The following is a 14746-nucleotide window of genomic DNA, read 5'->3' as shown; positions in this document are numbered from 1 at the left end:
GTGTTATATGAAGAAGATATCTATAATATTAACTGTATTTGAATACATTGTTAATATACATTTCATGACAGAAGCCGAACATGTTTTTTTAACAAATTTTAAAGTGTCTTACTATATTTTGAAACATTTTATAACAGTACAAGAGACAAGTGCATTACGTGTTCCGCTGAAGAGGGAGTTTTAAACTTGACTGATATACCCGTGCATTCTGATCCGCCATCAACGGGTACTGGGTAAATTAACGTTCTTGGTATAAACAAATTGTTTATCATCAATGTGTAATAATTGTGGATTTTCGGCTCTTATATGACAACGTAATTTATAGATGTTCATTTTCAGAGCAGAAATTCCATGTGTCATGTCATTAATGTTATTCGTTTTCTATGGTTGCTTATATTTGCCAAATCTGTCTGGCGTGCTGTTTAAAGGGCGCTACTGGCAAGTATGACAATTTTGACATGAGTCGTTCTTTGGTGTTAATTATTATGACACTGTCGAAACCTGTGTTAGACAGCTGCGCTGAAAAAGACATATTCTTGCACAAAAGTTAGTCTTAATGGAACATTCTATCATAACCGAATACATGATAATTTTCCTATCATTTACTGTTAGTATTCCATAATTTGACCCCAGAGAATCAAACAAATGGGACGTCTTACCGGAGACATCGCAGAACGACGTGACATCAAGTGACCTTGACTTCTGGAATAACACTTTCAAGGTCACGAAGGTCGTTTTCGCATTTGTCTTGTTCGTTATCGTCCTCGGAACTGCCATAATCTCGAAGGGAACGCTGGTTCTGATCGTCTCCAACACTTTCCCGCCAAATGCTCTACATAACTCGAGTCTGAAGACGGTAAACGGATACTTCCGGCACCACACAACAGGTACAGAGGGCTTCAAACTGTGTTATTTGATCAGATTAAGATAGTGCTTATACATATGAAATAATATAAATTTTCGGCGGGTAGATTTCAGTTGGTAGATTGTATTCAGTCCCGGTCCAAATATCCCAGATTATCTTTGCTACATGTTTAAATTCAACTTTGTGGCCATCAAATTTGAACAATTTAATGGTCATTTTCCAATACCTCTGAATGTATTAAGACAGTTGTCAGTTAGAGGCATAGATAAGTGTAATATGTACAATCCCAATCGTTTTTATTTCAGACACTGCAACAAGGTATATCTGGTCCCTGGTTTTGATTGTCCTGACTCCCTATGTCTACATTATCATCTCGTGTCTGCGGCGACTCATCTTTAAGAAAATAAAGCCGATACAAATCGAGCCTTTGGTTTTGGTAAACAAACTTTTATACGCTTTTTAGCTCTATTGAGCTCGCGGTTCGCAAGATAACGAATTTTGTGTAAGTCAAGCTCCGTGCTAATACGTAAGTCGTTGTCCACATTTAGCTTGGTACGCTAGGGCTTCATTCTTAGCTGAGGATGTATATTAACGTCATATTGCGATGTCTATTTGTTAAAGCAAAGATTTTTATACCGTGATCTTCGTAATGAATTGGGCAATTGCTTTACTTAATATGGCCGTTTAGTTTAAAGCTATAATACGTCTTTTACATGTTATTTAACTTATGGGATAACTCATCCAACTTTTTACAATGCTGTCCGTTAACGTGCCCTCAAAAGTGTTAATATATCAGAGGGAATACATAAAAGGAACTTACTAATTGCTACATTCCTTCCTATATCACGGAAACAAAGCACTGACATTTTAAAAAACATACTAATTGGGTTTTGACAGCAAATGTATTTCAACGTGTAACGTTGGCTTACGGTTGAGTCAATACTACATTTGGTTGAGTCACATTGGTTGAATGTTTGATCCTAATGTGCATAAATGTTGGTGAAAAAAAGAATTATGTAAAGTCAAGATGGCATTTGTTGAGCCATTTTTTTGGCCAAGTTGACAAAATATTGGGTATTTTGGTGAAAATTGAGTGTAGTAAAGATTGCATTAGGTTGAGTCAAATTGGCATTGTGCTGAGTCAAGTTGATTTTAGTTTGAGAATATATTTGGCACAAGGTGGAGTCAAGATGGCATTTTGTTTCGGTCAAAAAGCAAGTTCGTTGACTGAATGTGTCATATTAGTGGGTAGAGTTAAAATTTGGTTGAGTTTAATTAATACAAGCTTAAGTCCAAGTAGCACATGGTGCGAAAAATAGTCAAAAGGTTGAGTCTAGCTGACATACTATCTGGTATAGTTGACGTTAGGTTGATTCAGATAGACATTATGTAGAGTGAAATTGACATAATGTTGAATCAAGTTCTTCACAACGTATTGTAGTTTGTTATAACCCTAAATAATGTACACTAGTGTCACTGGCTTTCCTACTATCCTGCTTTTTTCACGAACAGATCATAAAGACTAGGCCATTCAACAGTGAAGTATACTGCTTATTTTTATTTCTGGAACGCAACATTTCAATACACTAACGTGGCTTTAAGTAAATACCACAAAACATATCATACATACTCTTGGCAAAACATAATGCTTACTTTACTCAATGTATATTTAACCTAGCATTATGACTCCGCCAAATTGCTTTTTGTTACAACAATTGGCAAACGTGACTAAACTAGGTGTAATATTGACTCATTTTTATGCCAAAAAAGACTCAATCATTTGTAAACTGAACTCGACATTTTTCCAATATGACTCAACGAGGTGTTATAGTAACTAAACATACTGCCAAATTGACTCAACAGAATAAAACTGGCCTTAATTTAAAGAAAACTTGATCCAACATTATGTCAACTTGACTCATGAAAATGCCGACCAGTCCTAACTAAACGCCAGATTACCAAACATATCCCTTTTCAACTAGATCCGATTTCGGCGATCTATATTCGAGTCTCTAAGTATGTTTATCTGCTGTTTGTGTTTTTTTAATGCATGAACAAAGTACAATACAATTACATGGTTACCATGACTTGGACTTGTCTTTATGAACATGTTATTAAATACTTTTTTTATAATCAACGATGTAAAGTATGCGAATTCAATACCTGTATAATCAAGTGATTTAGGTAATTTTTATTTTAAGTATTTAATGATTACACTTTGTGTAGTTACTATTTATGAAAGCCGTGAATAACAATCAAAATTTATGCCGCTTCCTTTAGATGCTCGTGACGGAGACTACGCACTCAGTCGGACTGAGTATCTTTCTGTTTGTCCTATTGCCAAATCTAGACCCTGTTTCCGGTTCCGCTTTCTGCATGAGTGCGGCTCTTATTCCCGCCATACTGAACCTCGTATATCCAGGTAAGTGTGTGTGTGTGTCTCCAGAATTTATTAACATCGATGCAAGTGTGAAAGATTATTACTTTCACATATATGATATACTTTTCCGTAAAAGGCTTTCTATAATATTTTGAACAGTTATAGAACACATGGTTAATATGGTATATAATATCATATATATATATATATATATATATATATATATATATATATATATATATATATATATATATATATCTGCTCACATAAAATTCAGTTAGGTGATATATATACCAAATTCCAGCAGATACACACTTTTATTCGGGCGTTTAAAAGTGATGTCTTATCACGCGTTTATTTAAAAAGTTAGCTTTTATCATTTACGTTATTATACAAATCGATGTAATACAACATATTTTGTAGTACCGTTCCTATGATCATAAGAGCGTTTAAGGTATGTTACAAAGTCATCAGATTAGAAATATCGAATTAGTTATTAGCTTTAACATTTAATCTCTAAGACAATGAAAATAACTCCACATTTTCTAAAATTGCAAATTTCAGACAGTTCACACAAAAAATCAGAAAATTCCAAATGGAAAATCGTTAGGCGAGTAGTGTCACTTGTTGCCATGGTAAGCAGTGTGCTTTCCACAGCGTTCTGGGCTGTGAACGTTCACAGGATGGAGGGAGCGCGGCAGAAGGACCCCCCCGGCCTCCTCATCTTGTTCATATTTGCTCCCATTTGTGTTTCCATCACTTGGTGGGAGAATTTTGTTCCAAATGTGAGTTTAATGCTGGTTTTAATGAAATGTGTGAAATAATAATATGTTTATATGTTTCTATCGCAACCGTTGTTGATTTTTGATGTTTTCACTTCATATACACTTATATTTGCTAATGCAGCACGAACATACTAAAACAATATCCAGGAAAGAGAAAATAATGCATTTGAATATCAACCGTACCTGCGTACCTTCGTTTTGACAACTGACGACAGAAATTATGTGAATCTTAATTTAGTGTTAGTGCAGATTCGTTCATACGACACAAAGACACAATTTTGTTTTGCGCATCATTTCGGCTTAGAGGACTGGGGCATTCTTGTAAAATATCGAATTTAATATATATATTTTTTATAAACAACTGGTAGCAAGATGAGTTGTAGATATTTGGTCAGTTACCACATTTTAACTAACTCTTTTGACCTGTTAATTCTTTTCAGCTCAATTCAACAGTGAAAAATGCCATTATGCGCATCTAACAGTATATGCTATGTTTATATGTGTCTATCGCAACCGTTGTTTATTTTTGATGTTTTCACTTCATATACACTTATATTTGTTCATGCAGCATCAACATACTAAAACAATATCCAGGAAAGACAAAAATAATGCATTTGAATATCAACCGTACTTTCGTTTGACAACTGACGACAGAAATGATTCGATGTGCGATGTGAATCTTAATTTAGTGTTAGTGCAGATTCGTTCATACGACACAAAGGCACAATTTTGTATCGCGTATCATTTCGGCTTAGAGGACTGGGACAGTCTTGTAAAATATCGAAAATACTATATATTTTTTTTATAAACAACTGGTACGAAGATGAGCAACTCTTTTGACCTGTTAATTCTGTTCAATTCAATTCAACAGTGAAAACTGTCCACAATATTACTTTAACAACACAATTATATTCCAAATATATACTCCAGTGACGTCATTCCGGCGACATAAGAAAACAAATACATATAACATGATTTATTATTAAATTACCGTGAAATCCACGTCAAATTTGGTTATATGCAAAATTTTAGTCACGCAAGAGATTCTAGTGACGTAAACACTACAAAAGCGTTACCTATTTGCATTGCTAACCTTATTCTGGTGGCAACACACCAAAGGGAGCGTACTCGATTGAACTTGGCAATTAACGTGGTGTGTTTACACTAGTGATCTGTTTAATTTTTCAATTTATGTTTTTTGATAAATTTTAATTATTGAGATGCATACAGATTTAGAAATGCGGTAAATCATATTTTTTCTAGTATTTGTATTATTTGTATATATGTTCAATCGCATTATTGTGATTAAAACAAAATACACGTACTGTATGCGTTTAACATAACCACAAAATTCTCGTTCTTAATGTAAAGAAATATCACTGGACAAAGTTTTCCACCGATATTAGGTCACTGGAGGATAGATGTATATAGCGTATACGTTACAGAGCGACATTTATTATTGTTCAATGTGTAAACCAACCGAGCGCCAATATGTGATCCCCTATAGTTTAAGATGCGCGTTTTGTTTGGGATTAAAAATGGGTTAAATGTAACGTTCGGCAAACACTTTTCCTGGTTTTAACTCTCATTGCTTTGCTCCAATGCGGTGATTTATACTTGTATCATTGTATGTTTATACCGTAATAACTTTTATGTTGAGGTTTTGGTGTTTTGAAACCATACTTTTTTCACCAGACTGTCTTGATTTTCAATGTCTGCTGTTCAAAACTAAACCTTAAACTCAAAAATACAAATAAACAGACTAATCCAAAATCTTTCCTTAGCCATTGAAAAGAAGAGGCCCCTACCCAAAGACGTATCCGCCACAAGCAACAAAATAAGCATATCAAAAACAAATGCGATGGATGTGCCTTAAATTTATTTTGTATTTTTTATGAGGTGGATGTCGGTAGGATCTGTAGCATTGTTTTACAAACCCATTCGTACGAATATATTAATTTATGTATTTATGTGTCTATATATTACGTGAGCCTTCGTTTTAGAGGAAAACCTCCTGTATAACAACAATAATCCAATTTACAGGAGGAATATGTCTGTGCAATGTTTTGCCCAGATACTTCTCAAAAACTCTTTACAAATCCAATGCTATTATAAGCCTTTTTTCAAGAAACGGCCTTGAGAAATTATTTTTACATATAATATAAAGAAGTGAAACTCCAGCTGCTGGAGCAGTATTGAATTCTTATTATAAACAATTAGTTGGTCCTTTATTTAAGGCAAGTGACCGATTGCCTAAACAGTACAAAACAGCACAAAACAGCACAAAACAAAACAACATAAACACATATAAGAATAAAGCTGGGGTCACCGCCTTGGAACGGTCAATGCAAAGCATTGAATGGGTTTAAACCAGTTATAGAGCGCTCAACCTCACACTTGGCCCAGCAATAGGCCGTATGTTTTTCTTGTTATCGAGCCAAATGAACACGTTTAACTGAAAAAAGTTTGTTTGAAGGGGGACGGAAATGCCACCGGCCTTAAAAGAATAAAGCGCCAATTGCGCGACTGCAAGACCAGGGTCTATTTGATCGTGTACACGTGGAAAATCGCCGTCACGATTGCCGTAGTAACCGTCATTTACACCGTGGACTGCGCCGACGGAACAAGCTGCCTTGAAACGCTCTATTACGTCCGACACAACGCGACGCTGCTATCCGAAACGTTTGGAAAAACATTGTTAGTCGAGAACTTCGTGCACGGAGAATGCTCACCTTATCTACCGCTGTTCGTCGCCATCGTGAATATCTTGTCAAGCTTTGTCTGTTACAAGTAAGTGGCCTTTGCATGTATTTGATTGCTGTCTTCGTTTTACATTATGTTCATGCTAACAAATACGAGTTACGTGCTGCCTCTAAAAATCAGCAATCAACTTATTATTCTTGTGTTGATTGACATGGGCTGACTTTGAAAATAGTGTCTTGTGTAATTACAGCGATCCACCTTCCGCCTTTGCTAATTTATTCACTCAAGGGGCCGCGGACAAAAATAACCTTAAAGTAGTCTTTCCTGATCAGATTGTTTTTTTTTCACATGGGATATTTGTCGACTTCGTGACAGTGATCTCCCCTGTGTTCAACGGCAAAATGGACGTGTTTTTTTTCATTTTACGTTTGTAAATTATGAAAATTGCCTACTCGGATCAAGCATACGCAATGCTCCATACCATTTAAGGCCACGGGGACATAATAAATAAGTTTTATAAAGCAAACAATGAAACTATAAAAAATATCAGAAGAGCAACCATTGTTTTATCCAGTACGTTGACAACATAACGTCACTTATAAACATTTATCTGAATTATCTGCATTGCATCACCGTCTTGGATCGGTTTATACCGGCTTCAGGGCCAATCGAATGTAACCCTTAAGAATGAAGCACAAACTGAACACACGTCTATACTATCGAAATTTAATGTTAGCCCATGCTAATAGATAATGAAACATGAATGCCAAAAAGGGGCGCGTCAATCGAATACGTCAAACATAATTTTAGAATGGAGAGCACGTCGATCGCACGTCTATTCTATCGTGATTAAATGTTTCCCTATGCTAACAGATACTAAAAATATGAATGCCAAAAATGGGCGCTTCACTCGAATACTTCACTCATTATTTAAGAATAAGGAGCACGTCGATTCTTTTTTCTAAGTACCTTATTCCTTATTCGACTAAGGAATAAGGAACAAATACCTATTCCATATTCAAGCTGAAGAAATTCATATATACTTTTAAAGAAAAACAATAAGTACAATCCTTAAGTAAATCAAAACTTAATATATTAACTCTTTTGTATAACGATGCATGTTCATGCACTTCGCGCTTGAATACGATCTCTTTTTTAAACATATTAGCATTTTCTACTTCGAATTCTTACTTCATATTTAACCAAGCTTTAAATCTATATACATTTATTTTACATTTATGCTATATAAAAAATGCAATCTTGTACATTTTAATATATGTGTTAATATTTATACTCTAGTTTATTTTTTGCTTCTAATAAAAAAACAACAGTTCCTTATTCCTTATTCAAATCGAATAAGGAACTTGCATTTTCTACTTAAAATAAATCAAAATGAAACTAAGAGCCCAATTCATCAATGGAAATTATTGTAAATCCAGGTTGGGTTTAATAAAATTTATTGAAGTACATTTCGACATTGTTTCATAACTAATAACCCAGTATCTGATTTGGTTTGAATGAGGAATAAGGAATTTGTTCATTATTTCTTAAACAAATCGAATAAGAAAGTGAATTCTTTTACAACTTCTTACTTAAAAAGGCGATTGTCATGGGCAAAGTAATAGATATTAATAAAAAGCATTGTAAATGTAGGTTTGATATTAAACATATTAGTTGAAGTTAATCTTTAATTAGTTTTGCTTAATGATAACCAAATTACTAATTCAGTTTGAACAAGGCATAAGGGACTGGTTCCTTATTTCTTGTTTGAATCGAATAAGGAACTAGTATTTTCTTACTTAACGAATACATTAAAATGAATCAAAGGGATCATTAAATCAATGAAACATTTTGTAAATCTAAGTTTGGTTTGAATAAGGGCGTAGTCTCATCATTGTTAAATATGATGTAAACCCGTCAAATTTGTAATTTTAGCGTCAATTTTTTTTTAAATGAGAACTTCAATTAATGTTTTATTTATAACATTTGAATAATTACTAAAATAACTTATATTCAACCGAAAAAATATCACAAACATTACGATGATTATAACATGTTCAACAGCACAATTAACAGCTCTATTTTCAATAAACTCCAATAATTAATCGTGCATTTTAGGATTACAGTATATTTGAGAAAAAAGATAACTTGAACCGTCAGGAATATGACAAAATAAACGCTATAAAATCAGCCTTTATAGATAAAGTTCTAGACAGTCACACACTTTGTTGATTCTGTAGCAAATTATACGAGTAAACGTGTTGCTTTTAGCGTAATGCTACAATTAATTTAGTATTTCTGAATAACATTTAAAAATGAAGTGCTATGAACAAACTTTTTCCTCTGCAAGAGATCGTGTGACCTAGATTTATCGCGATAATTTATATAGAAGGGGAATGCAATGCCAGTCAAAGTGTCGACTTTATTTACGGGATGCAAGCTTATTGGCATTGTTTTTATTTAAAAATGATATGTTGCAAACGGGATAAGTACGCAAAATACAGAACTACGTTTTGGTCGACATGTAGACTATTTTTGGAAATGTAAGTGGAAATCGACACCTAAGTAAGAAACGTGCCTTAAAAATTAGCAGTTTGTTTTAAATTGCAGGTGTTGTGTCGTCGCCACCAAAATCCGCACTCAGATCCCGAGTTTCTCGCTGCCTATCGTGCTGGCCACCCCTATAACGGTCGCCATCATGACCACCGAGTTGATGCAAAACGTGAGTAAGCCTTATGATGATTGTCCGTGTACCACGGTAAAAGCTGTTATTCGAAATTCTGTGAAAACGGTTTTTTCGGTCATGTACATAAGAGGCAAATTAAAGTTATTGAGACTCATACGTTTATATATAATCTTACAATTTAAAGTGACCTATAATTCTCTGCCAACATCCAAATATTGATGTTATACAGGTGCATGTTAAAGTAAAGTCTTATTAGTACCTATGCATAAATTGAGTTCCGCATAAGGTCTTTTTATTAATTACGTTGCGAAAAGTAGTTAACAGTACTATGTGAGATGTTTTGTAGGTAATCACTATAATAACTGGCATGTTCTGGCAGTACATGTGACATCGCCTGATGATTAAGTGTCGTTTAACGTAACTTATTCTGGATTGCCTTCATCATCATCTTCTGCATCGTTCCCTTCACCGGTCTGGCCGTTGGGGGGGGGGGGAATAATGGACGACAACACATAGATTCTCAGCCAGTCAGGTCAGTTGTGGCCTACTGATGGTAGCTCATTCATGGGGAGGGACGTCAATTATTTCATTTTCCAGCTTTTCTTTCGACGGCCTCGACACTGACTTCCCTCTAGCTTGCACTGAAGCACAGTCGTGCAGAGCAAGTCGTGCCTGGAGACTTGTGTAAAACAAAGCTAGCTTTCGTCGTTAAACTGTCAGATTCCGCACGTACTTGTTGGTCTTGTGCTCCATGTAGAAGTTGCGGAGCAGGCCTGTATATTGGTTTCTGTGTCCGCTTTACACAACTTGCAGAGTCTGGTCGTCAATAATGTTGCCATGGCAATCCTTATTCGTACCTCTGCGATACTGGTACTATCATTGGACGGGGTTTCTCCGAATGATAAGAAGCTGGTCATTTCTTTTAGCTTCTCGCCTTTCATTGTGATGTTTGCACTGGTGTTGTTTGTGTTGTTCATATTGACCGCGACTTCTACAATCTGACCTTTATCACATATGCTCCTTCTCTTACATAGCGTCTGTTGTCGAGGTCTTAAAGTTCACTGCTTGTGACCGCTCATGAAGTAAATGTCTTTAGCTAGAGATGGTCTGCTACCGAAGGAGATAAAGGTGTTGTGGTTTTCGTGGGTCTCCTGTATTTTCTTTTAAAGGAAAATGCTTACAGGGCGGGCGAGAGCAGACATCCATGTCGGTTCCCCACTGATGTAATGGATAAGTAACCCTTTGTCGATTGATCCATACTTCGCTGCTAGTGCTTTCGGCGTTAAGTACTTGGATGCCCTAAGCCACCTTTTTGTCAATGTTGAATCCTTTTCTAACCACCATAAGCCAACATACCACACGCGGTCGAAAGCTTTCTTTAAGTCGGTGAAGTTGTCGGAGATCTCACGTTGGTATTGCAAGTTTTTCTCTGCACATGCATATCTTTTCTACTGTGCTCCATCATTATCTCTAAATCTAGATTGCTTCTCTGCCAGAAGTTTCGCGGCCTCACTTTTCAATCGGTTGAATATGATGCACAATATGACTTTGCTGGGATGACTGATTGGGCAGATGGTTCGATAAATCTTAAATAGGTTGGGGATGCCTGTTTTCGGTAATTGGATGACCAGAGACTGGATCCGCTCCTTGGTTCGTTTCTTATAATACCAGATCGTCTGACATAGTGCCGTCAATCCTGCAGTCATTGCCTCTGAAGGAGACATAGGTCTGGTTGAAGCGGGATTCTTATAATGGTCGCTGCAGTATTAAGTCTAACTGTTCAGGACTTCTTCACTCTCGTTCAGGAGGACAGCGTCTGCGATAACACTGGCCTGGATCTGATTGGTCTTCGTGGGGGCTTAGACGATGCTGTAGGCGTTCTTACTGCTGCCGGTTGTCATCTCTTCGACAAAATTGATACATGTCTCCTCACTCCAAGCCTCCTTGCATCTTTCATATTCTTCCTCACCAATTTGTTCGCTTTCTGATATTCTGTTGTAAATTACTCGGTTGTGTACTTCTCATGCCTCAGCTCTCTTTTTTTGTCAAAAAGGTCCATGATCTTGGTCATCCATTGTTTGTTCTTTCATCTCGCTCTCTGCCAAGAAATTATTCGGCCAATGACAGCAGAATCTCCTTAATTTGAAGGAGTCAATGTCATTGTCTAAGATCTTTAGGGCTAACAACGTGCCTTCCATCTGTACTTAAAACAACCAGCTTATTTCTATACCTTAAAGTTTCTCTGAGTTGAATCGAATGTGAGGTTTTCTGGTGTTGCGCTTGTTCTCTTACTTCAGCTTGAAGTCGGTGAGGCATAAGTCATTGTTACTGCCGATGTCTGCGCCAGTAAACGTTTCTGCGTTCGGCTAGTTGATACTGGGCTTAACAATTTGCGGCGCTAGTATGAAATCGAGCATGCAAGGGTGCTGTTTTTAACAGTTTGTGTGAGTGCACCGTGTTGGCCAGGGTGGGTTTGATGCTTTGGGCGAACTCAAGAAGTCTCAACCCTTTGTCATTGGTCTTTCCTAAACAAAACTACCAATTGTCTCTTACCATTAGGCGTATGGTTCAACCATGCCCTTCCAGCCGCCTTTCACTATAAGGATATCTCTTTATAGAACTATATTCTTGTCAAATAATGACGAGAAATCGGTAGAATTATTTGGGTTTTCTTTATGTACAAAATATTGACAAGTATATCAGTGACGAGATTTGCATTAACTACCATTTTCTCGTGTCACGCATATGGCAAGTCGGTCCCTTTCTATTATATAGGTTTCTCTCCATAATATAGGATAAAATATTCAACAACACCATGTATCAGTTTCTAGTCAAATTTAATGTCTAACATACTTAATAATTTCGATTATACAAATACAGTCTGATAGCTACATGCTCGTATCTTTCTCAATCCGTACGCCTCCAAGTCTAAATGCTAACTGAACTATTCCCCTCTAACATTTGCCACATGAAACTCTGTTATGAATCCCATTGGTCAGTGTTCTATGCGTGTTTATTTCTGATTGGCTGAATTACAACCTAGGACCGGAGAAGTCACTATTGAAGATTACAAGTTGTGTCAAATAATGATGAGAAATCGGTAGAAATATTTGGGTTTTCTTTATGTACAAAATATTGACAAGTATATCAGTGGCGTGTGTGCATGACGGTGAAAAGATTAAATATTTGGATCTGGTGTATGTTCAACAACAAAGGGGGTACGATGCTGTTAACACAAGCCTTGGGCTGTATTTGCATTATTTATTGGTATCACAATGCTGATTAGCGGATGCATACTTGAATAGTGACAAATGTATTTGTTCTGGTACGCAAAATAGTCTAAAACCAATTCACACAAAAACTGTAAAACGAGAAAAAAATATCACCATATGCCTCGATTCAATTTTATGCCGCATGCGCGAAAAGAAGATTTTACTTTTATATAATTCATTTTATTTTCGAAAGAAAATGATCAAAATCAAATATGGCGGCGGTTGCTCCTGCCAAAATCATGTCGATGTCAACATACGTGTACATGTCGCTTTACACACAGAGTCGTTCTTAACATAAATTATAAAAAAACTATACTCAACTAATTTTTTCATGGACGCTGCAGATTTTGATGGCGTCTAGATCTAGCCTTCACATCCTGTTGTTTGTGACCCAAGCTTTGAAACGCTTGTTGCAAACGGGTTATTCTTACTGAATAGACTTTCGTTGATAGAATAACAAAGACAAAGAAAGTTTATTCATCAAAGAAAATACCCTTATGTTTACTCACATCCAAAAGCAAAACAATTGCAATAGACTACTGAACAAAAATACACACCCATCAGTATATTTGATACACACAATTTCACATCCAAATAGGCACGCACATTCTGAAAATCAATAACACTAATAAGCTAGATCTACATGTACATCTAAATCCTTCGTCTCACCGGTTTCATCCGAGGTAAGTAGTCTATAGAATATGCACTTTTTCATAATAACATCCAGGATACATTAACACGAAAAAATGCGCGTCTTCAATGTTTTATTCCCAGACATCGCATATCTACTAGTTTCGTGTACACCAAAAGATGACATCACATATTATTGGAAAATAGGTATGTCGTCATTTTATGACGCAGTCAATCAGCTGATTCATTAATCGGATGGCGAAAAATTATGCCCCTTGACTAGATCTAAATGTTGAAGGTCGTATAATTTTTAAGCTAAAGTTTGCTCGACTTATGAAAAATTATTCAGTGGTAGAATAAAAAGTAGTCTGTGCACACGACAGGTATATTCAACAAGGTGGGATACAGGCTAGTTTATTCCATGGGGTGTTATACCGTCAATGTCGCGGTGGAGATGGGATAAACTCGAGTAGCTAACGAGTCACATTCACCCTGGAGACTAGCAGTAGAGTGTGCGTATTCCCCGATAACATTAGTTATATAAAACTTATTCAGTAATATTATTATTCGAGAATCAATAATTAGGAAAGTAATTAAACATACCTTTATCAGGAGCTATCAATGACCTCCGGGTGTTACCTCCTTTTTCCAAGATGGATGGATGGACATGCCTTCGATTGGTCACTGATTGTGGCGAGCATCATGGGATATACGACAATTGTCATGGTGACTTCGTACATTTGGCGGCATACAAAGCAGCGCATGCAACGAAAACATCAGTAATAACAAGATATGTCCTAAGTTTTATCAGTCTTTTATGCTTGGTTGAATTATCATGATAAATGTGTACTGACAGTTTTGTTCTGTAGACGATTTTAGTCCGAATGGATATGAATCACATAGTATTTCATGTTTGAAAAACCCGAGTATTATTTTTAGGCGAAGAGCAACTGTAAGACCCAAATTAAATTAAAAATATTGTTTGAGTGTTTTCTATTATATACCCTGTGTTATTAATTTGTTTCAACGTCGATTTGTTGTCATATTATATAATTTGATTTAGTGCATGTTATATATTGACAATAGTTGATGGCATAACAATAATTATCAAGCATATATGTTACATATAACTGTAATATGAAAGACGTGATTTTGTTAGCAGTATTACAAATTAAACATGGTAACTTAACACAGATTTACCAAAACTTGGTAAATGGTATGGAACTTTTTTTCAAGAATATTCGTACAGCCGATGTACTGCGGCGTTCTGCTAGAACAGTCGTTGCTCCTGAACAGACAGAAAGAAAAGGGTGACACTAAGGCAATCGATGTCAAGGTGATGAAAATAAAGTCGTTAAAGTAGCATATTCATGTATTCATTTTTCATTTTAAGTGCGGAAGAATCGTTTAAATAACATATATGTC

General features: G+C 35.9%; 1 protein-coding gene across 4 annotated transcripts in view; it reads left to right on the top strand.

Annotated features, from left to right (window-relative positions):
- Positions 1 to 14746, top strand: part of LOC127847095 (chitin synthase chs-2-like) — a 60549-nt gene that overhangs the window by 12758 nt on the left and 33045 nt on the right. For all 4 annotated transcript variants that reach the window (XM_052378701.1, XM_052378703.1, XM_052378700.1 and 1 more), the window contains 9 exons: positions 138 to 233; positions 634 to 887; positions 1171 to 1301; positions 3146 to 3287; positions 3810 to 4030; positions 6507 to 6820; positions 9344 to 9455; positions 13934 to 14100; positions 14558 to 14657. In XM_052378701.1, coding sequence (XP_052234661.1) covers positions 138 to 233; positions 634 to 887; positions 1171 to 1301; positions 3146 to 3287; positions 3810 to 4030; positions 6507 to 6820; positions 9344 to 9455; positions 13934 to 14100; positions 14558 to 14657 — 1537 coding nt within the window. The remainder of the gene's footprint in view (positions 1 to 137; positions 234 to 633; positions 888 to 1170; positions 1302 to 3145; positions 3288 to 3809; positions 4031 to 6506; positions 6821 to 9343; positions 9456 to 13933; positions 14101 to 14557; positions 14658 to 14746) is intronic.

The sequence above is a fragment of the Dreissena polymorpha genome, chromosome 10, assembly GCF_020536995.1.
Source record: "Dreissena polymorpha isolate Duluth1 chromosome 10, UMN_Dpol_1.0, whole genome shotgun sequence".
In the NCBI taxonomy this organism is placed as follows: Eukaryota; Metazoa; Mollusca; class Bivalvia; order Myida; family Dreissenidae; genus Dreissena; species Dreissena polymorpha.
Note: the sequence above shows the minus strand (reverse complement) of the source record. Positions and strands in the feature narration are given on the sequence as shown.